This window comes from Tasmannia lanceolata, unplaced genomic scaffold (genome assembly GCF_043159265.1).
Source record: "Tasmannia lanceolata isolate RefF3 unplaced genomic scaffold, GAP_Taslan_0.1 ptg000015l, whole genome shotgun sequence".
NCBI lineage: Eukaryota > Viridiplantae > Streptophyta > Magnoliopsida > Canellales > Winteraceae > Tasmannia > Tasmannia lanceolata.
Window position 1 is genome coordinate 52,425,500 of NW_027518692.1, and position 21,440 is coordinate 52,446,939.

Here is a 21,440-nt window from a genome sequence, read left to right on the forward strand (position 1 = left end):
CTAGGCAACAAACTAAATTTCTTTACAAGAAAATAACGGAAAACCAAACACACTTAGATTGTAGTATCCTACCGTTGCACCAAGCATAACATCATCACAGTGAATCCTATAACTCTAGTTCAAGATACAAATTCAAATGTGACATCAAGAGTGTTGAAGGATTATATCTTTGAAAATATAGTTATTACTTAGAGAAAAGGGTTCCTATGCTCGAGCGCAGATAAGCTTATCTACGCTTGAGTGCAAAAACAGGGGTTGGCCCACATTGTTGGGGGTATCCAAAGCATTCATTTGGAAGGCCCTTTCATGGATAGGGTGTCCACCAAAAATCAGCTCCATTAGATCATCTTAGGGCATACATTTGTGGGGTGAAAAAATGGGCAGATTAGTGGACAAATAGTATCTGTCTATTTTCACCCCCACAAATGGACATCCTATGATGATCCAATCAAGCTGATTTTTGGTACACACCCCATCCATAATGGAGCCTTTCAAATGAATGCTTAGGATCACCCCAACAATGTGGCCCCACCCTTGTTTCTTGCACTCGAGCGCAGATTTCTGCGCTCGAGTGCAGATATAAGCTATCTGCGCTCGAGTGCAGGAACCCTTTACTCACTTAGAGAAAATGTAATAATGCTGCAAACACAATGTTCATTCAACTATACATTTTTCAAGCGGAAGGATCCACACAAATCAAATCTAAACACCAAAAAACAGAATCAGTTATGGCATACCAATTGGAATGACTACAGCTTCAGAACCACCTGAAAGTATCACATCCTGTACACAAATTTCAAAATGAGCCTCTACAAGTAGTTGTTCTAAACAGTATGTTTCAGGCAAAGGGGAGAATGAATTACTGCTTCACCACGGATGATATGATTAGCGGCGCTGATAATGCATAAATTACTGGTGGCACATGCAGCCGCAATTGAATAAGTTGGTCCTGTCCATCCCTAAATACATAGGTAACATATACCAATGATAGTTTCTCTCATGCTATAGTATAATTAACAGAACTTAAAATGGAATCATTCATTGCACTTCAGCACAAAAAAGAGTAATAACTCACTAAATCAATTGCCGTCATGGCAGAACCCATGTTGGTTGCTGCAAATGGAACGAAAAAGGGATTGATCTTCTTGTATGAAGTCTTGAGTGCCAAAATCGCATCATTGACCATCTACTCTCAAAGGCCAATATTTACATCAGAATGTTACTCTGTAGTAAGTATCAGTACTAATGAAGCGCAGGAAGCTTAGGACAAGTTTGGCAGGCATGAAAGTCGTTTTCATAGAATATTAGTTTATCAAGTGGTGGGAGACGGGGTCAAGTGTTGATAAAATCCTCCGGGTAAAATCCACTCAGATGGTGCGCACCTAGATTTTAAGTGGTTCAGCGAAGATGCCTACGTCCACAGGCGAGAACTCTGATATTCTACTATGAGAAAAAAAAAACGAGGATTACAATGGGATTAATCTACAGACCTGCTAACCTGAAAACGACAACCCTTTCCCTTGAGACCAAAGAAAAACCCAAGAGAAAATCTGAGAGGAAACTCTCTCTCTCTCTCTCTCTCTCTCTCTCTCTCTCCCTCTCTCTCACACACACACACTCTCTCTCTCTCTCTCTCTCTCTCTCTCTCTCTCTCTCACACACACACACACACTTTCTCTCTCTCTCTCTCTCTCTCTCTCTCTCTCTCTCTCTCTCTCTCACACACACACACACACACACACACTTTCTCTCTCTCTCTCTCTCTCTCTCTCTCTCTCTCTCTCACACACACACACACACACACACACACATTCCTTTCTCTTGTTCCGCTCACCTCCATGTCAAGAGCGCAAGAAAAAAATTCAAGTTTTTCATCTCTTTGTAGTCTCATGTTTCTATTTGGTTTCCCGTGACAACTAAGAAACATAGTAGTGGGAAATGAAATAACCCAAATAATAATTATTGTGCGAAGGGGTATTTTTATCAAAAGAAAAAAATCCAGATTAGGGCTCTTTAGTCAAGAGAATAAATAGTAATGGCACCTTAAACTCAAGAGGAGTTCCTTGAAAAAATCGTGAGCTACCGGAGATCGTCCCAAGCATCAGAGAGCCTAATTCGAGGTAAGAAATAGATGTAGAACACGGTTCTGGTCTTTATATCCTTAAGCTCATTGTTTCATATAAGTTTGGGTTTATTGGGAGAGGATTCTTCTTCATTTTTCGCCATCTGACAGAGTTCCGTCAAGACTCTGGTGAGTTCAATGGGCTCTATGGAAACCTTCCGTTCCGTGCTTTCCAACGAGTCCAACCTCACTTGATTCCGACGAGAAATGAAGAAGTTAGGAGGCCGCAAAGTTGGTGAAAAATCGGAAGAAAAGTTAGCTAAGGAGAAAAACTCATATTATCATACTCAGTCGACAGCATAGGGCCGCGGTCAACCGTGGTGAAGGTTCTAGATTTTATAAAAACATCAGAGTCTTACTGACTTGCCTTATCGACTCACTGTCATATTGATCTGTACATGCGTGTGGTAAAATTCTGATGAACTCATATTCATTTTTTTTGAAAAGAATGAACTCAGGATTAAGCCTATGACATAAAAGTGTTTTTGTTCTGTTTCTGTTTCAGATCAGTTTCAATCTTAGTTTCAGACTCCATTAACATATCGGTTTTGTGCATGAGTCCTAGTTGGCTATCATTGAATTCGAATTTTTGTCATGGTTGCGTTGAATTACCTCATTTTTTATTCAGTAATAATTACTCTCTACTCCTTATTGAATTTGAACCTCACCTAATACACTAATTACCTCCGGCTTTGATGTTCTGGCATGCATTGACTCTACTAGAGTAGTATCATGTTACTTTACTGGGCATTAGCTCAGCCGTTGTTTACTTTTTCAGATCCTGAGGCTTGACTCCTGCGCATAGTTGGAGAAAGAAGTAGGATCGTAGTTATTTTATTTGGGATATTTTAGCATTTCTGATTTTGCTTTTGAATGAGTATCAGTATTGGACAATGTTAAAGACTATTGATTTTCTAAATTTATTTTTGGGACGGGTGTGAGATCATAGCATTTACCTTAATTTATTCGTTTGTGATTGGACCGTAATATTTTGAATAATGTAAAGAGTGGTTCAGGTGTGCGGCGATGTCGTGTGCGGGACCATGGTGTCGGTTCGGCGTGTCACAGGTGATGCGATTAAAAAAATTAGTAACAAATTTTGAGCATGGCTATTTTGGGAAGTTTCACAAGTGGAAAATACAGAAAAAGAATATGGGATATTTTCTGCTAAATCGACACTCCTACCTAATAGGCACAAATCGAAAAAGATAGCAAGTTGGAATCATTCTAGTTATTTTCTATTTATTTGCTTTTTCCTGTTTGTAAGTCTTTCCTAGTTTGTAGGCTAATTGTAATCCGTTTTCTATTCGGTAGGAATTTTCGTATTTTGTAGGATTTTTTTTGCTTTTTTAAAGTTTATTTTGGACTGTATGGACATTTTTGGAGTTTGGAGATTGAATAAAAAAATTTAGCTTCACGTTTTTTGCCGAGAAGGTATACATGAGTTTTCGTATGGCTTCTGTTTGTTACTTTTTCTTGGTTTTTTTTTAATCTTGGTGTTTGGGTTGTGCCATATATGATGCAAACGGAAATCACCAAGAATGTTTGGTTCAATAGCGTAGAACATATTTCTTATTTTTCTTATTTGCATTTTCGTCATTTTATTTTGTAGCCTATTTTTCAAGCATCAAATCTTGTCATTTGGCTATCATTAGAATGATTTTTCGATCGTATATCTAACGGGCCTAAGATAACATGATATGGGTGTGATCTGAGGAAGTTATGAGCATTTTTAGGATGTGCTACATGCTTATTACGGGATTTCTATATTTGGGTTCTTTAAGTCTAAATTTTTAGGTTTTATTTCAGTACGTTTAGATGGACAACTAAGATTAGTTGCTTAGGCTTTAAGTTAGCTTTTAGGGTTTCTATATCTTATAAATAGTTATCATCAAAGCAATGTAAATTTGTAATGGACTTCTTTTGATTATTGAATGAAAATTTGCCTTTAGGCTTTTGAGTTGCTTGGGAACTTTTGAGTTGTTCTAGTTCTGTTTCGAGAAATTCGACTTCGATGGGATTGAAATAAATCTCATCCCTTTTCGAGGATGATCGAAGTATTTTATTCCCTACGATGGTGATGGAAGGGCCGATTTTCTTGTTATTTTGTCTATTTTGCCTCCGCTGCTACGCAACAAGGTGGTTTGAGGTTTCTAGACTTCGTCAACAGGAAACAAGGTAACTTTCTTATCAGTAAAGAGGGTGGGAGCGAGAGTCTCCTCACTCATGCCCATTCAGTTTTCTCCGTGATAAGTGCCTGATGGGTCCCACATAGATTGGAATAAATTACTGTCTTATTTAGAGAATAAGATCAGATTTTACTAGATCTGATATATTTAGTAGCTTGATAGATTAGAATACTAATTAATCTTAGTATAATATTTATTTAGTTATTTTTATTCTTATCATAAGATCTTCTAGATTTTTTTATGTTTATCTTGGAGTGCTTTATATAAGCACATGCTACTCTAATGGAAATCAATGAATGAAGAAACTAGTTTGAGAAATTGTGTCTTGTGCACATACGAGGATTGATCCTTCCCTTGAAGTGGATCAAGAGGCTGATTTTCCCTCTAAGAAGATCAATTGTGTTGCGAACCAATTCGGGTTCGTAACAAGTGGTATCAGAGCCGTCGATCTTGCGTCATGGCTTGCACCTTCAGAGTTTTTGGAATCCATACGTGGAGATCTTCAGAAGATCAAAGCATCGTTTTGGAAATGATGGAAAGACAAAAACAATTTGAGAAAGGCTTGGAAAAAATGAGCTTGACGATGGAGAAGCCCTGGAAGATGAAAAAGAGGCGGTGAAATAGAAAAAGAGGAGAAAAAAAGAATGGGGAAAGAAAGCAGATAGAAGAAAAATTAAAGAAGCCACAAAAGAAAATAGCCGTTGATTTTCAATATCCTCAAGTTCAACGAGTTCGCCGCTGAAAAATTCGCCAATCATCTCGGCCCGTCCAACGCCAATATAAAGATCCTCTCCCACAGCCATCCGTGCATTAACATCCAGACCATTCCCAAAAAACGCAACGAAAGAGCTTTGACAAAAGGCTCGATGATATCAGTTTTAAAATGGAGCCGCCTAAACTCTTGATGACGACATGGGTAATGATGACTAATTACAAGAAGATGAAAGTGATACCACTTGTTAGGAACCTAGACCGGTGCAGCTGATTTGATCTTCTCGGAGGGAAGATCAGCCTCTTGATCCACTTCGAGGGAAGGATCAGTCCTCATTTGTGCACAAGACACTTTCCCAAACAATTTTCTTCATTGATTTCCATTAACAATAACATATGCTTATATAAAGTACTTAAAGATAAACATAGAAGGATCTAGAAAGATCTTATGATAAGAATAGATATAGCCAAATAAAGATTATCATAATCTAAATAGATGTTCTAATCTAACATAACTACTAAAATATATTATTCACTAAAATATCTAATTAATTTGTTCCACTCTAAGTGGGACCCATCTAGGCACCTGAATAAATGATACGTACCTAGATGGGTCCCACTTAGATTGGAATAAATTATTGTCTTATTTAGAGAATAAGATCAGATTTTACTAGATCTGATATATTTAGTAGCTTGATAGACTAGAATACTAATTAAGATTAGTATAATCTTTATTTAGTTATTTTTATTCTTATAATAAGATCTTTCTATGTTTATCTTGGAGTGCTTCATATAAGCACATGCTACGCTAATGGAAATCAATAAATGAAGAAACTAGTTTGAGAAATTGTGTCTTGTGCACATAGGAGGACTGATCCTTCCCTCGAAGTTGATCAAGAGGCCGATCTTCCCTCTAAGAAGATCAATTGTGTTGCGAACCGATTCAAGTTCGTAACACTCCGTCTCCCACTCTCCCTACTCCTATCTCAACACTTGTAAGCTAATATTCAATGAAAAAAATTCATGGTTGCCAAACATGGCCTTCATGATTCTGGTGGTAATTAAACCATTAGTCTCCAATACCTTCATCGCACCCATTGCAGTTCCAATTATCACTCCACATCTGCTTTTTTCAAGTGCTTCCAATGTTTCTTCAATCAAGCCACCGTCGGCCAAAGCTTTCTTGCCTGCAACCAGCGAATATAGCATAAACTTGTCCATACGATTCGAATATTTTGGTGCAACCCACCCATTGGTCGACAATGATTTTATCTCTCCAGCTATCCGCTGTAGACAGTTAAAGATTCAGTGAGTCAAATTCATTTTCAGTATAAGTAAAAGATGTTTTTTTTTAGCAAAGTTTAAGTAAAAGATGATTTGAAATGGATTCTAATTGAAATCACCGTTGGGAACTCATTGCAATCAAAACTTTCAATCTTGCTAATACCACTTTTTCCTTCGAGCAGGTTGTCGTAGAAAGAATCAGGGTCATGACCAAGAGAGGTCACTACTCCCATTCCAGTGACAACTACTCTTCTTTGTTTTCTTTCTTCTGTTTTCCCCTTCCATGAACCATCATTGCCCTTCCATTGATTATTAACATCCATCACTACATAAAGAAAAACGAAGGTTTGAAATCAAACGGGAGTAACATTACAAAAATTAACTTGAAAAGTAAAGCAACTTCAAATTGCATTGGCTAAAATAAAAACCTCCATTCAGTTTGATCATGAATCATAAACAGGTAATCAAACGCTGAAAGAACTCCTAGAATAACATGAATACTCATTTTTTTCCGGCTTGTGTTTATTGTAATTCAAATATAAGCAAGAACAACAGAATTAGATGAAGAAAATAATTCTGAACTCCGTATCTAAATGCACCCGAAGATTGTAAAGTTAAGAAATCCTGTGTGGACATCGACTGTGAGCAGTAAACATAATCAAATTTAGAAATAAGAGAAAAATTAATAGAAAACCAACGCAGACAAAAAAAATGAAAAAACCAAATTTACTTTCATAAGTGGCCCAAGAAGAAACACAATCACAAATTGCAACAACTTCTTTAAATTGATAGAAGAACTTGTTGGGGTTAAAATCCGGCGGTTTCCTAGAAATGAATGTTCGTTTCGAATTATTTGGGGTGTTATCTTTTGAGTCGCATTCGCCTAGAAAGTCACATTCGACGATTCTTTAATATATTACCCTAAAACATACATACAAAATAATACACAAGGAAGCCAACTGTACTCTTTTCAAATATCAGTTGAGGGGCTGCTTTGACATAAAACTATTATATATTCATTTAGTACCCATTGTGCATGGGCTGCGGTGTAAGAAAACTATGTATATAACTTATAGATTGAGTTTCTGGTCTGCTTTTGTAAAGGGACAGCCCTAATATATATACTTTTTCCGCATGTAGGTGCTGATTTACAAAGAGAAAACATCATTAAATACATTATAATAGCGTGCATAGGTGCTGATTTTTCTAAAAGAACTACTTATCTATTTATAACTCTATGCGTGTGAACTATTTTGGGGAGAAGATTATTCTCTATATCATAAACATCATGCGTATAAAAATAATTTTTTATACTATATATCATACGCATGAACTGATCACATGCATGAATTGATTTTGAAGAAAAATAGTTTTCTATACTATATAGATCATACGCATTAACTGATTTAAAGGGAAAACAATCATAAATACTGATTTATCATTCGTAAAATCCGATTCAAAAGAAACTAATCATACATGACTTAGAAAAACGGAAAAAGAGAAAAGAAAAAGAAGGAGAATAGGATTGTTAATCTTCCAGAACCTTAGATTTTCACAAGTATATATCGATTTTTTTTATCTTGTGTTGTTTCTGTTCAAACAAACCCTAGAAATTTGAACCAAGACAATGATGAGGATCCGAGATTGCTAACTGAAAAGAGCAAAAAGTGGACAACAGAACAAGATGCAGAAGTAAAAAAATGAAGCTAAAGTCCACCTTTTATAGAAACTTACCACCAGAATCGACGATAAGGACCGTGATCATTTGCAATCACGGCGCCTATCAGTGACACGTGGACCCGCCATCATTATTCGACGTAGCGTGGAACCCAATGCGCACAATTCTAGGACGATATGAATGCGTATCTTATGCACCTAAGATTAGGATTCATGACTTTAGCAATTTCCTAATAGAACGCTGCACCGAGCAGTAGAAACAAGGCACGAGGGACCCAGACTACTTCCTCGGACCAAGCACCAGACCCAAGGAAGTGGGGGACAACGTGCTGGGGCTTAAATCGAGCAAAACCACGTGCTGACATGTGTCGTTGAGTCCTCTGGAGCAAGCCCTTCAGAAGTTGTGACAGGGTTTTCCCCCCTATGAGTGTAGGACAATAGGACGAAGCTAGACCGAGAGGGACCCATCTGAGCTCCTAGTTGAATACGAGAAGCAACAGAACCTATTGGAAACGAAACAACCAACTGCAGAAAGTAGAAGAATTTCAACGGAAAATGCGAATGTTTTTCAGTTTCGAACCCAAGAAGAAGCCGTACCCGACGAATGAACGAAGTTCTTCCTCTGTTCTCTGATGGGTTTTCTTGAAAACAATCTAAACCTCTGAAACCCATTCTCGACACTTAATCTTGGAAGGAAACAAGAGCTCAGACCCACCACCTCAACGTGATCTTTACACAAAAGATATGAAGAGCTCTTGTTGAACCATTTGGTGCTTCTACGTTTCTTTGCAGACACGGTACCCAACTCGGTCCTTGAAACACAGGCAGCAAGAAAGCAGCTGCAAAGAGAAGACACAATCGCCATTGATTTTGCATGCAAGAACGAAAAAACACAAGAAGAAGTTGCTTATTCTATTGTAGTTCTGCTAATTGGCTTTGTCTTTAAGAACTCTCATTTCAATTCGTTTCTTTTCTCTTCCTCTTCGAAGGAGATTGCGTGATAGAGGAGAAGAGAGAGGGGGATATGTTTATCAAACTCTACGAAGAAAGTCTGCAACTTTTCAAAGTTGGTGCGAGAATCCCGGAAAAGACGAGAGAATAGAGGCTTCTCTACTTCGTAGGGTATGCATGAAATCCTGTGGAAGGGTGGCCACTCGGATAAAAGGGCGAGGGTGAGGGCGAGAGCGATTCTATGCGCTGTCCATTCACGATGGGGCCCAACATGCACCGCTTTTGTTTGTTTTCGTCTGTGGATTATTTCCGCCCTTTTTTTTTTTTTTTACTTCTTGGAATTTTCATATTCCATTTCTTTTGAAGTAATGTTGGCATAAAACAAATTTTATATTGACCCAGATTAGTGGGGAAAAATAAAATTTTAAAATTTTCATTTAAAAAAATTTAAAATTTTCATTTAAAAGTCAAATTTTATGACAAAGATTACTTTGCCCATGTTTGGCAACCATTAATTTTTTTTCCCCATGAAAAGTTAGTTTCTCAAGTGGTGAGAGAGGGTTGGGGGGTGGAGAGACTTGATAGATCATGAATGAGTAGAGGCTGAGAAGTCGCCAAAAAACATGGGAAAATAAATCATATTTTGAGTGGAGTTTTTTTGTTTCATTGTTTTTCAACCTTTCGTACCCTCCTCTCACTTAGTCGTTGCTGGAAAGGTTTTCACCCTGTACAAAATTGCTATGTGCAGCAGAACTAAAAATCGCATAGAATAAAATAATTTCTTTAATTTTCCCCTTTAGCTTAGGAATCATATGGTCTAGATGATCTGATGGTGATCGAAATAAAACATAGAAAGAAAAAATTACATTGTGGGTGTCCAAATTGATAGCCTCTGCTTGATCTACTCCTCGAACGACTACGATTGTTCCGAACGTTGTGGACCTGCAAGTTGAACCGATGGATTCCTTCCAATTGCGCGAAGGGAATTAGAATAACTTTTATTCTAATATGTGTGCTGATGATATCAGTACGTTGGATGGGAAATTTGAATCTCCAATGTTGAAGCTTTTGGTTTTCTCGAAAACTCGAAACTAGAATTGGAGAACTAGAAGTGAGAGAAGCAGGAGAAAGCTTTAGTGCGTGTTCGGCAACCCTTCTAAAGTGGTGTTTCCTATTTCTTAGGCACGAGAGACTGAAATACGCAATAAAAAATAAGAAAATGTCGTTCAGCAAATTCAGCCCACCAAGCTCGTTTCTATCCATTCCTATTTTTTAGCCCTAAAGTGATGAGATTCTAGGAAGCGACTAGGAGTTGCTTCCCTAGATTCTCATCTACATGTTTCCACCCGAGACAAGCCCATAGACCATTATGACCCATGTGGTCAAAAGACATGTAAAGGGTCCTGTCTGGTAGAATAACCTAACTATCTCATGTCCACGGGCTATTCCAATGTGATCTTGTTCAGTGCGCAATCCCATTGCCTCACCCACTCTGCTTGCTTAGGGTTCACTACCCAAGTGACTGAGATAAGCCACTCCACGACACGTGCATGTAGGCAATACTGGTGCTGGTTGTGTACAGGATGAGATGTCCAATCTCGACCCCAATCAGGAACTTCTAAGACCTACAAAGAACCGGTATATCATATCTCATTGCTCCTTAGGACCTGTGAATCCTTGAGCATGATAGTCCTACTTTGCTAGCTAAGGACGAATATATGTGTCAAGCAAATCACACATATTCAATTAGATATTACCCAATAAATATCATGAAATGAAACCTTTATTAATATTTAGGTGACAGAATATATGAAATGTACTAACTTTTAGGTCACTTATTCTAACAGTCGCCCTCATGTCTCTCCCTCTCTAGCCGTTCGTCAGCATTAGATAAGCTAATATTACTTGGAAAAGAAATCATGGTAGCCAAACTGCCATGTTTGGGTTACCTTACCGGTTTGGATTGAAAGAAAATAATTTCCCCCAAATATATTGTTCCAGGAAAATTTTTCGTTTCAACAATTTAGAGAGAATTGATATAATTATGGCTTTTAAAGGTTCCTCTAAATAAAATTTGAACTGTTATGATTCAAATTGCTTTTTTCAGTTGTGATCAAATAATTGAAAAATAATTAATTTTGGAAAAAAATTCTTTCCCAAACTTTTTTGAAAAAGTCCTACACATGGCCTTTTATTTGGGCACAAGATTTACAAACCTCAAATGGGATTTTGCTCTTCCTTTTAATTCCTCTTTGTGACACTAAAGTATATTTTGTTCATAGTAAATGAAAAAAATATTTATATCTCATAAAAACATAACCAAAGTATTCAGATCTAAATGAAAAAGATCAAAGTACAAGCCCTTTGGTTGTCAACAAAGGCTCATCGTATAGGGAAAAATACAGAACTACCTTTTTTAATAGCATTATTCATTTTGGCATTTCCCTCTTTTTTTCTTCCTTGACCCCCTCTCTCCTATTTGTCTCACCGTAGAAACCAAGAATCTTTTTTATATTCTTCCGAGTTTCGGCCTTGCAGGAAATTTTGACCACTTGGTGAAACTGGATTAGGATTCTCCCCTAGCGAAGGGTTTCCTGATTAGAAGTCCTATTATCATGTGTATCGGTGGTTTAGGGAGCACTGAGGCTTGTAGTTTTACTTCTTATATTAAGAGCCATTTAACGTCGCATAATGCACCGGGTGCCTCCGGGCGTGCCAAAAAGTTGGTGTTCATGGTCGATCAGTGCAACAGTGTTTGTAGAGTGAAATGGAGTCTGTGGTTAGTGTAATGGCGTGCTAGCCTATCTGGAGGCAAGAAATCGGAAACTCAATTCGAGGGGTCTGACGACCGAAACGTTTTTGTCCCCTCGGATTGGATTCCAGGTGATTGAGAAGAGATGAACAACACTTCTTCTTTGGGCTCCTCTGCCTTTACACAGATGGAAAGGACTTTTTAGGTGTAGACACAACACTAAAACTAGCGATGTCGAAACACGCAAAATGTGAACGGCATGCTGACACACACAGAACGTGGACGACTCGCGATTGGTCGATGCACGCATAATGCAAACGACTCTCAGGGTCGACAGATCATCCAATTCAAACTAAACACAAGTTCGAGGGATAGTTGAATTAAAGAGAGACTCACCTGGGAAGATGAATTCATTGCTTCCTTAATTCGGAGATAAGCTACAGCTATGAAAAGTAAAGGTACAGCACTGGAAAGTAAAGATAAAATGCTAATACATGTTTGGATTTGCTTCTAGGGCCTCTTCTTGGAGACAGACGCCTCCTCATTACCCCGCATTCTCTTGGAGGGAACTTTTTGCTAACTACCCATGCTAGGCTTCCTTATTCTCGCGTCCTCCATTTTCTTGGTGGTTATCATCCACCTTCCATGATTGGCAAATGTAGTGCCACATCTTTGAATCAGTCCAACCAGATGGTGTCTTGATAATTTGATCCCACTTGACCGATTGGCTTTAGAGATAGACATGCTCTGATGGGGAAAACCTCCAATAACTACCAATTTTCTAAGCCTCAGTATATGCACGCTCCTCCACGCATCCATCCGATGACAATGTGCCATATAGCTTCGTTAACCAAATCTAAATTAACCAATACTCGACAACTCGGTCTTTCATCACCAACTAAACCTTGAAATGGGTGTAAACATCAAGTAATTAAAAAGGAGCCATCACTCCGACTTCCGAGGAGCGTCGAATCTAAACGGGAAGTAGATCAAGCAGATATTACCATTTGGGTAATCAATTTAGTATAATTTATTTATCCCTTACGTATTTATTATGATAAAGAATCTAGTAACTAGGGATCCTGGATTTCGGTCAAGGGATGGAAATTTTTTGTTATTTGCTTGCATCACGGCATTCCGGTGCACCTTGATCTCTTGAACGATCCGGATTTAACTAACACTTCTTTGGATACAAACGTCTCCTTGAATAGCTTTATTCGGGTAACAGCTCCTCATTACCAGATGTTTACTAGGAGGGACTTTTTGATAACGGGCTATCTCAGGCTCCCTTATTTACACATACTCCTTTCTTCAAGAGTGTCATCACGCGCCTTTCCTAGAGTGACAACTGATGCACCACTTCTTTGACCTTAGGTATAACAATGCAACGTACAACACATTATTGCCATGTGGAACATAATCTGACTGCGTCACGCCTACTCATACCCACGTTGATGTTCATATGGTTCACCATATTTCATCCTCCAATGTCCTCATATAGTCATATATCTTAATACTTTCCGCTTGCAATGTCATTCATGAGAATCTAGAGTACACCGCAAGTCCCCACACAGAAGAAAAATGAAAAAGAGTACAAAAATATAAGGGGACATGTATAAATCAGAACAGCACCCATTTTTCTAAACTTTCTTCCTCCCAAGCCCTTTCCTGAAATGAAAATGCAGCACTCTCACTTTTCTTCTACCATCTGTCACGTTGTAAGTCTGTAAGTTTCAAAGCCACCTAGCATACAACAGGAAGACTTTTAGCAATGAGAATTGAAAATAATGGAGCTTGTCATTCTCCTCTCTTCTGGCAGTTCATGACTTGAAAAACAAGACAAAAAGAGTGTAGAGGTACTGTCTCGGCCACTTTCTTGCTAGTGGTACTGGTTTTTTCCATTTCTACATTTGGGCACCCTTCTGTTTCTTACAAACATGTGAAGGCTTTTTTTTTTTTTTTTTCCTCGTGAGTTTGCCGTCCACTATAAAAGGAAGCTTCAACTTTTGTTTGATTACACATGCAAGAAAATTAACTCTAACCACAGCCGTTATAGTTTTATTCAGAGGGAGTGAGGGACCATCAATTTCAGAATGATATCCCTTTAAACGAGCCGGAACAATTTTTTTACAATCCAAACAGGACCTTAAGGACATTAGACAAAATAGGCAGCATAGCAAGCGCTAGTTTTGATTGGAGAAGAATCCCAACCTGCCCTTCCTAGCTTCAAGGTAGAGGATGGTCAACCCTAACCCAACCTGCCCGTCTCTAAGGCCATGTCTGCTGCTATGAAAAAGTTTTCCAAGAAATTTTAATTTATCAAGTCTTGAGAGAGGGCTAGGGAGGTGGGAGGAGTGAAGAGAGGGCAAGGGAAGTCTGAAAAATAAGGAAAATATAAACTCCAATAATCAGAATACAATTTGTTTTTTCCCTACTTTTTAAGCACTTCTTCCATTTTCCTCACTCATACAATCTCAAATCTCTTCATCTTCCATCCCTCCCAAGTCCTCTCTTGACAAACTAATATATTTTCATTGAAAAAAAAATTCATGGTTTTCAAACATGGCCTAATGTCTCAACTTTCAACCTAAATTCATGGTTTTCAAATCTAGTCGGGTTGGGTTCTGATTAGTCTAGAGCAAAAACAGAAAAAAATACAAAAAAATAAAATAAAAAATAAACCTAAAAGGGCTGTTTGGATACCTTGAAGGACATTTCAGTGATTGGCTCTATTGCGAGTGGAATGTCTAAACCTATGGTTATATCTCACCAATAAATTCCTAATTTTGAGGGGTAAATTGGTCATCCCATCGCCACTAATATAATTACAATTATAACCATCATAAAAAAAAGTAACTACGATAAAAACCAATAGTTGCACAATTTTCTTAAATATTTTCTCAATTCATTACATTTATTAAACTGTAGTTTGAATTAGGTTTAAACATGGGATTTAATTATTTCTCCAATACTATTTATTTTCGTATTTCCTCAATTCAAAACATTCTCAACAAGGTTTCCAGGACTTCTCATTAGCCTAATGCAAGAATGAGGACAGTGAATGGTTGCCGAACAGCACCTTAATAATCATTTTGCATATTCCCGGGACATAATTATATGAGAAAATATTAATATATAATGATAGATTAATTTTGTAAAAATCAAGTCGCTAATTTTCTTCAAGAATATTTCGACAACATATATTTCATTTTGGTGTAATCATTCATCAAGTATTAAAAGGATAACTGTAGCTAATTACTGTGCATATGTTGAGCGCTCTAAACACACTCAAATTAAATATAAAATAATAAAAAATTTCAGAGCTAATTTGTTGACCCCAATACACATACATTTCATGCAGCGTGTCAAAATAATCTTAATATTTTCCTCTTGCAATTTCATTCATGAGAATCTAGACTACACCCCCAACATCTAGAGAATGGGAACATATATCAAGCCCTTTCCTGAAATGAAAATGCAGAACTCAGACTTTTTCTCTACATCCGTCGCCTTGTAAGTTTGCAAATTACAAGGTATTATACCGACGACGACCATCATCCAATCAACCAAAAGGCAATATGACTTTTAGCATTGAGAAATGGAAATAATGGAGCCTGTCATTCTCCTCTATGCTGAAAAGTTCATGACTGTAAAAACAAGGCAAAAGGGTTGGGGAGGAAAGCATGTCTCTTTCTTGTAAGTAGTGCTGTGGTCCACGGCCTAACTTCGAACAGATATAAGATAATAAGGTGGATTAAAACCAAGAGTATTCAGGGATTCAAAGTAATAATAAACAGATATTTGGGAACCCTATTGTTTCTTGCATGGATGTTGAGTCTTTTTTGGTTTTTCGCTAAGCATTTATTCTTATTATCTTATACAAGAGGAAATATTTAAAGTGCATTTTAATAATTTAAGAGCATGGAAGGGTCATTTTCCTTTACGCGCATCTTATAAAGATCCTTCTCCTCCTTCCCAACTAGGCGTAGCTCTACCCTTTTAGCCCTCTGAAGCGAGAATGGCACTGAAAGCTCTCCCCACATTTCAATCCAGCAGACTACTCCCTTTGGGTTTTCATACAGCAGGGAATTCCAAACCTTTGAAGGTTTCCATGGCTTCTACGCTTAGATCCAATTCCAAGTGGGTTCTGCTTATTCCGTTTTAAGCATAAGAGAAGATTTTTCTGACTAGATAGATGGTAGATCTTGTCGCTTTCGGTATTTGCATTGGGAGTTAAGCTAAATTTTATGTTAGATGTTGGGTTATGATAAAACATTGTTGATCATGTTCTAACTTTTTATTCTCTTTTTTTGGATAAGATTGGTGTATCTTTGTTTTCTGATTTCTTTATCTGAGGAGTGACTTTTTATTTGGAGGATGATTGATGTATTTAGTTTTTTAAATTTTTTTCTTAAACTTCTTTGAAAGTTGGGTTAGAGTTTGTGTTTTTGTGTCTTTTGAACGCTGCCTTGTTTCTTATGAGATCCACCGATGCATGTGTGGTTTCCTCTTTTTTATTGTGTGGTATATGGTATTGCTTCATTTAAAGGATCATTCATGCATGTATGATTTTTTTGCTTCTTTGTTTAGGGGTTGGATTTAGATTTTTGTCCACTTTTTGTTCTGGAATGTGATAGAATAGGTTTTTATTTTCTCCATTTTGCAATCAATTATTTGTTTGGATTTCAATTTGTATGGAAGATGATTGATACTAATTGGTTTATAGTTTGAAATTAAAGAGGAAACTTCTTAGAAGCGTCAATTAAAGTAAACAAGAAGGGAAACTTCTTAGAAGCGTCAATTAAAGTAAACAAGAAGCATGTAATAAGCATCACTGGAAGCTTTAGATGTTTATAGAACGAGTAGCGCTGTAATAGGTTTGCGATAATGTAGGTAACAATTACAAGAAGTAAAAAGCACTTTATGACTGGTTAGAATTGAAAGTTTTACGAATATATAGTTTAACACGTTTTATTCATGTAGATTTAATGTTAAGTTTTTAGAAAAAGATCCATATAAGCTTTATTTAAAACTTAAGATAAGTTTTCAAGTATTAAATATATTTACAAAAAGCATGCTCATTTGACATTATCAAAAGGAGAAAATACTCTTTTAGAAAAATGTAGTCACCTAAATTGAAAGTTGTTAACTTACCAACTTCTCCAAAAGCTTAAGCTGTTGGAGAAAGGCGTTATTTATCTTTTATACTTTAACACACCCCCGCACGTGTGGCCCACTTGGCAAACACGTGGCACATGTGGTCCCACTTTGGGCTGATCATCGCATGTGGATTTTTGCTATCCGAGAGGTTTGAGCTCGAGACCTTTGCTCTGATACGATGTTAAACTACCAGTTACTCCAAAAGCTTAAGCTTTTGGAGAAGTCGGTAAGTTTCTAACATGGTATAAGAGCCAAAAGTCTCGAGTTCACCCCCCCGATGTCCCCCCCAAAAAAATCCACATGCAATGGTTGGCCCAAGGTAGGACCATATGTGCCACGTGTTTGCCAAGTGGGTTACATGTGAGGGGGAGTGTTAAAGTATAAAAGATTAAATACTGCCCTTCTCCAACAGCTTAAGCTTTTGGAGAAGTCGGTAAGTTTTTAAGATTTTAGAGAAGTTGGTAAGTTAACAAGGTATCAGAGCCAAAGGTCTCGAGTTCAAACCTCCCGGATAGCAAAAATCCACATGCGATGGTCGGCCCCAAGTGGAACCACATGTGCCACGTGTTTGCCAAGTGGGCCACACGTGCGGGGGAGTGTTAAAGTATAAAAGCTAAATAACGCCTTTCCCCAACAGCTTAAGCTTTTGGAGAAGTTGGTAAGTTAACAAAAGCGAACTCTTAATTAAGAGGAAACATGTAGGAAAGATGCGGAAAATTCGCTTCCCTAGAAACTCGATTCAGAAGCTTAGTTAATCTGAAGCATCTGAAGCGAACTTTTAGGGAAGCGAATTTCCCATCCAACTAGGCAGTTCTCGGTGACTACGGTTTGAATTTGTTGAGAGTTGGGTTAGTGTTTCAGGAGGATTTTGTACTATCATGTTCCAGCAGTTTATTAACTCTTTAATTTTTTTTTCTAACCTAATTTTGTTTCCAGCAATGCATGGAATTATGTCTAGGGAAGACTGGAAATACATTAAAATTGTATCAGTATTAACATCAATAGAATATCATAAAACAAGAAAACAGATTGTTTAGATCTTCTATTTATCATTTGTTGGGCAGATGTTTTGTATTCTAGGAGTGATTCGTCACCTTGGTGAACTAATGTATTCAACGCATAGTTTTGAAACTCCCATGCGTCCGCGTCGGGGGAGTCGACTCCCTTTTACCTTGGCCGCATTCCCCATTTTGCCCTACAGAGTAAATAAAAATCCTTTGACTCTCTCCAATTATGACCACGTCAACCGAGTACTCGACCGCGTCGTGCCGAGTCTACTAGGATATTCTTCGGCTGCGTTACATGCCGCATCCACGTTTTTAAACACTGACTTCAATGCTGATGCTAGTACATATTGATGCTGTATCATCAACAAATACAAGCCACATATTGGGGCTATGAGTATGTGAGTTTTGGTGTTTCCTGCCTGAGAAAAAGGTAGAAAAGAAATTTTGTAACACTAATATCATAATAGTGGAACTTTCTTCTCCCTTGGACGTAGACATTGCCTAACCACGTAAATCCCATGTGTCTTGTTTTGCGTGTTTGTGTTTCTTGCATATCATCTTGTCATTAGTTGCACATCGAGTTTGACATCGTTTTTAGGGGAGATTAGAGATCTTAGTTGTCATCATCACTGATCAAAGTGTAGAGTAAGAATCCACCCTCAAAAGCATAACTGGAGGTAGAATCATATTCTGTTTTATGAAATTGGCCTTTGTCACAAGCCTTTCGTGGGATTAATATTTCTTTGAGTTGTCACAATACTTTCTTGTTTTTTCAAATTTTCATTCTTTATCATTATTGTTACTTTTGAAGTAACTTGAAACTGCTACTAGCTTGCAATGACTACCTTTTTTTTTCCAAATTTTCATTGTTGTTCATATTTTATTATTATGCTTCTGAGAATGAATAGGGAGGTTGAGAATCATAAGAAGCCCTTCAACACTCAACGTGAGGAACATGTTCAGATCACCCATTCTATGCCACCTCAGAAAATCGAAATCTTTAATTCCTTGCAAGATTGGGTAGACGAGAAAATCTTAGTGCACCTGAAGCCTGCCGAGAAGTGTTGGCAACCACAGGATTTCCTTCCTGACCCTGTGTCCGAGGGGTTTTATGAACAAGTTAAGGAGCTGAGAGAGCGGGCTAAGGAGATCCCGGATGATTATTTTGTCTGCTTGGTCGGGGATATGATCACGGAGGAAGCTCTTCCAACTTACCAAACCATGGCCAATACCCTTGACGGTGTTCGCGATGAAACGGGTGGGAGCCTTACGTCTTGGGCTATCTGGGCCAGGGAATGGACAGCTGAAGAAAATAGGCATGGGGACCTTCTGAATAAATATCTCTTCTTGTCTGGGAGAGTTGACATGAGACAAATCGAGAAAACAATTCAGTATCTGATTGGATCTGGAATGGTAAAATCATCATTGCCTATTGTACTTGCTGTATCATTTTCTTCAAATGCACCTATGTTTTCTAGAAACAAAACAAAGTATCAGCTTCGTCAAGTTAGTTTGTATTTGTTGGTAATATTTTCAGGCTTCTTTTGCCAAAAACTTTTATGCAACTACTTATTCCTCCACCTTCTAAATTCATATTGACTGCTACACATTCAATGAAAATATGATATTTCTGAACTAAACATGTTATTTGTAATTTCTCGAGCAATGCTTTTACTTTGTGTGCCATTAGGATATACAGACAGAGAACAACCCATATCTTGGATTCGTCTACACATCCTTTCAGGAGAGGGCTACATTTATATCCCACGGGAACACTGCTAGACATGCCAAGGAACACGGGGACATGAAACTGGCACATATCTGTGGAACCATCGCCTCAGATGAGAAGCGTCATGAGAATGCTTACACAAAGATCGTGGAGAAGCTATTTGAGATTGATCCCGACGACGCGATGCTTGCATTTTACAGCATGATGAAGAAGAAGATCGCGATGCCTGCCCATCTGATGTATGACGGCCAGGATGACAATCTGTTCGAGCACTTCTCATCTGTTGCTCAGAGGTTGGGGGTTTATACAAACAAGGACTATGTGGACATAATTGAGTTCCTGGTTGGGAGGTGGAATGTGGAGAAACTAACTGTACTTTCGGCCGAGGGGCGGGAGGCCCAAGATTACCTTTGCAGGTTGGTACCAAGGTTCAGGAGGATGGAAGAAAGGGCTCAAGGGAAGGCTAAGGACACACCCACCATGCCTTTCAGCTGGATTTTCAACAGAAAAGTGAAGCTGTGAGAGAAGCACTTCTCCTAGTAATCTTATGAAATCGTAGCATTTCTCTACTTGTAATCAGTTGCTCTATCTGGGTTTTCAAAATTTTCCTTTTATTTCTATGTTACTTTACCTAGTTGTGCTGAGGAGAAGCGTCGAGTGTGGTCAGATTTTATAGATGCTCTTTTGCTTCAGGATATAATGATATAATCAGATGAGCATATAGGGTGGGAGTTGGCAGATTGGAAAGTGTTCTCATTTAGGCTTGTTTTCTGAAGTTTATGTAGGATTTTACTACTGTATTTTAATTGTATGAGATGAATATAATTGCAGAGCCCAGTACCCATCTCCTTAAGATCCTTCTCTCTTAAACTATGATTTTACTTTTAGTGCATGTTTGCATGGAAACTCATGAGATCTTCATTGACGACAACCTGCAACACTTGTTTAACAGTGAATACTTGTCTCTAATTCTTGGGAACCTATGTAATGTTTGGAGTGTTATTGATAGTGATTTTGTTGATCGGGATTTTTGCTATGGTGGGTCATTATTAGATGATCTAGTGGCTGTCTCGATCAATAATGGATGCGGATATTGGTACATTGGCCATTTTTATTTTTTGAATGATAGTCATTAAATTAAAGGGACCGAAATGGTCAAAATACAACAGAGAGATACAAAAACAGGAAACAAAAGAGAGGGCAACAAGAAGAGAAGAAATCAGGGTGGAAGATGGTCAAACAAAGTGAGCTCAATACTTATCACTCCCGTCTAGCAAGACCGTCCGCGACTTGATTAGCTGACTGACGGACGTGATTGAAGACCAGAGAAGAAAATCCAGACCAATCAAACATCTCATCAAAGAGTCTATCAAATCTGCATGGATGAGAATGCGTGTCTCGAAGCCACCTAATAACATTCAATGAATCGCCTTTAACCACCACATTATCTACCCGATCTCTAACCAGTAATTTTATCCCTTGGTGGACTGCACAGACCTCCGCCTCTATCACATCAGCCACCCCAATAGGACGGGCAAAGGCCGAAATAGTCTCTCCCAAATCATTACGCAATACCCCTCCAATATCAACCGGCCTCGGATTGCCCAAGCTCGACCCATCAAAGTTTAGCTTCATAGCACCATTAGCCGGGGGCACCCACTCTTCAAATACTTTTTGCTTAATTTCCAAACTAGTAAATACCTCTCTCCCTCCTTCCCTCAAGTTGAAAGTAGGAATGAAGCTAAATGACGGGAGGGCTTTAACCCAAGATATCACTAAAGCTATCACTTTACGGGAGAGGAAAGCAGAAGGTCTTGAGCTCCCCTTAAACACTCTTGCATTCCTTTCCTTCCACAGA

The 21,440-nt window shown here is 38.1% G+C and overlaps 2 protein-coding genes across 4 annotated transcripts; one reads left to right on the forward strand and one right to left on the reverse strand.

The window, feature by feature from the left end:
- Positions 1-726: 726 nt before the first annotated feature.
- On the reverse strand, positions 727-9,117 carry LOC143892077 (3-oxoacyl-[acyl-carrier-protein] synthase II, chloroplastic-like). The gene is made up of 6 exons (XM_077396546.1): positions 8,581-9,117; positions 6,426-6,631; positions 6,106-6,309; positions 1,076-1,186; positions 864-959; positions 727-783 (listed from the first exon to the last, which is right to left on the reverse strand). Exons 1-6 carry the CDS (start codon positions 8,846-8,848, stop codon positions 727-729), a joined length of 942 nt encoding a protein of 313 aa, XP_077252661.1. The 5' UTR covers positions 8,849-9,117.
- A 6,347-nt stretch (positions 9,118-15,464) lies between these two features.
- LOC143892335 (stearoyl-[acyl-carrier-protein] 9-desaturase, chloroplastic-like) lies at positions 15,465-20,435 on the forward strand. 3 transcript variants are annotated; one of them, XM_077396874.1, is made up of 3 exons: positions 15,465-15,826; positions 18,762-19,266; positions 19,553-20,435. In XM_077396874.1, the coding sequence occupies exons 1-3, from the start codon at positions 15,705-15,707 to the stop codon at positions 20,102-20,104; spliced, it is 1,179 nt and encodes a 392-aa protein (XP_077252989.1). In that variant the 5' UTR covers positions 15,465-15,704; the 3' UTR covers positions 20,105-20,435. The 3 variants fall into 3 exon arrangements, with proteins under 3 accessions (XP_077252989.1, XP_077252990.1, XP_077252988.1); XM_077396875.1 differs by having other exon boundaries at positions 19,598-20,435; XM_077396873.1 differs by having other exon boundaries at positions 15,470-15,826; positions 19,544-20,435.
- Positions 20,436-21,440: the final 1,005 nt, after the last annotated feature.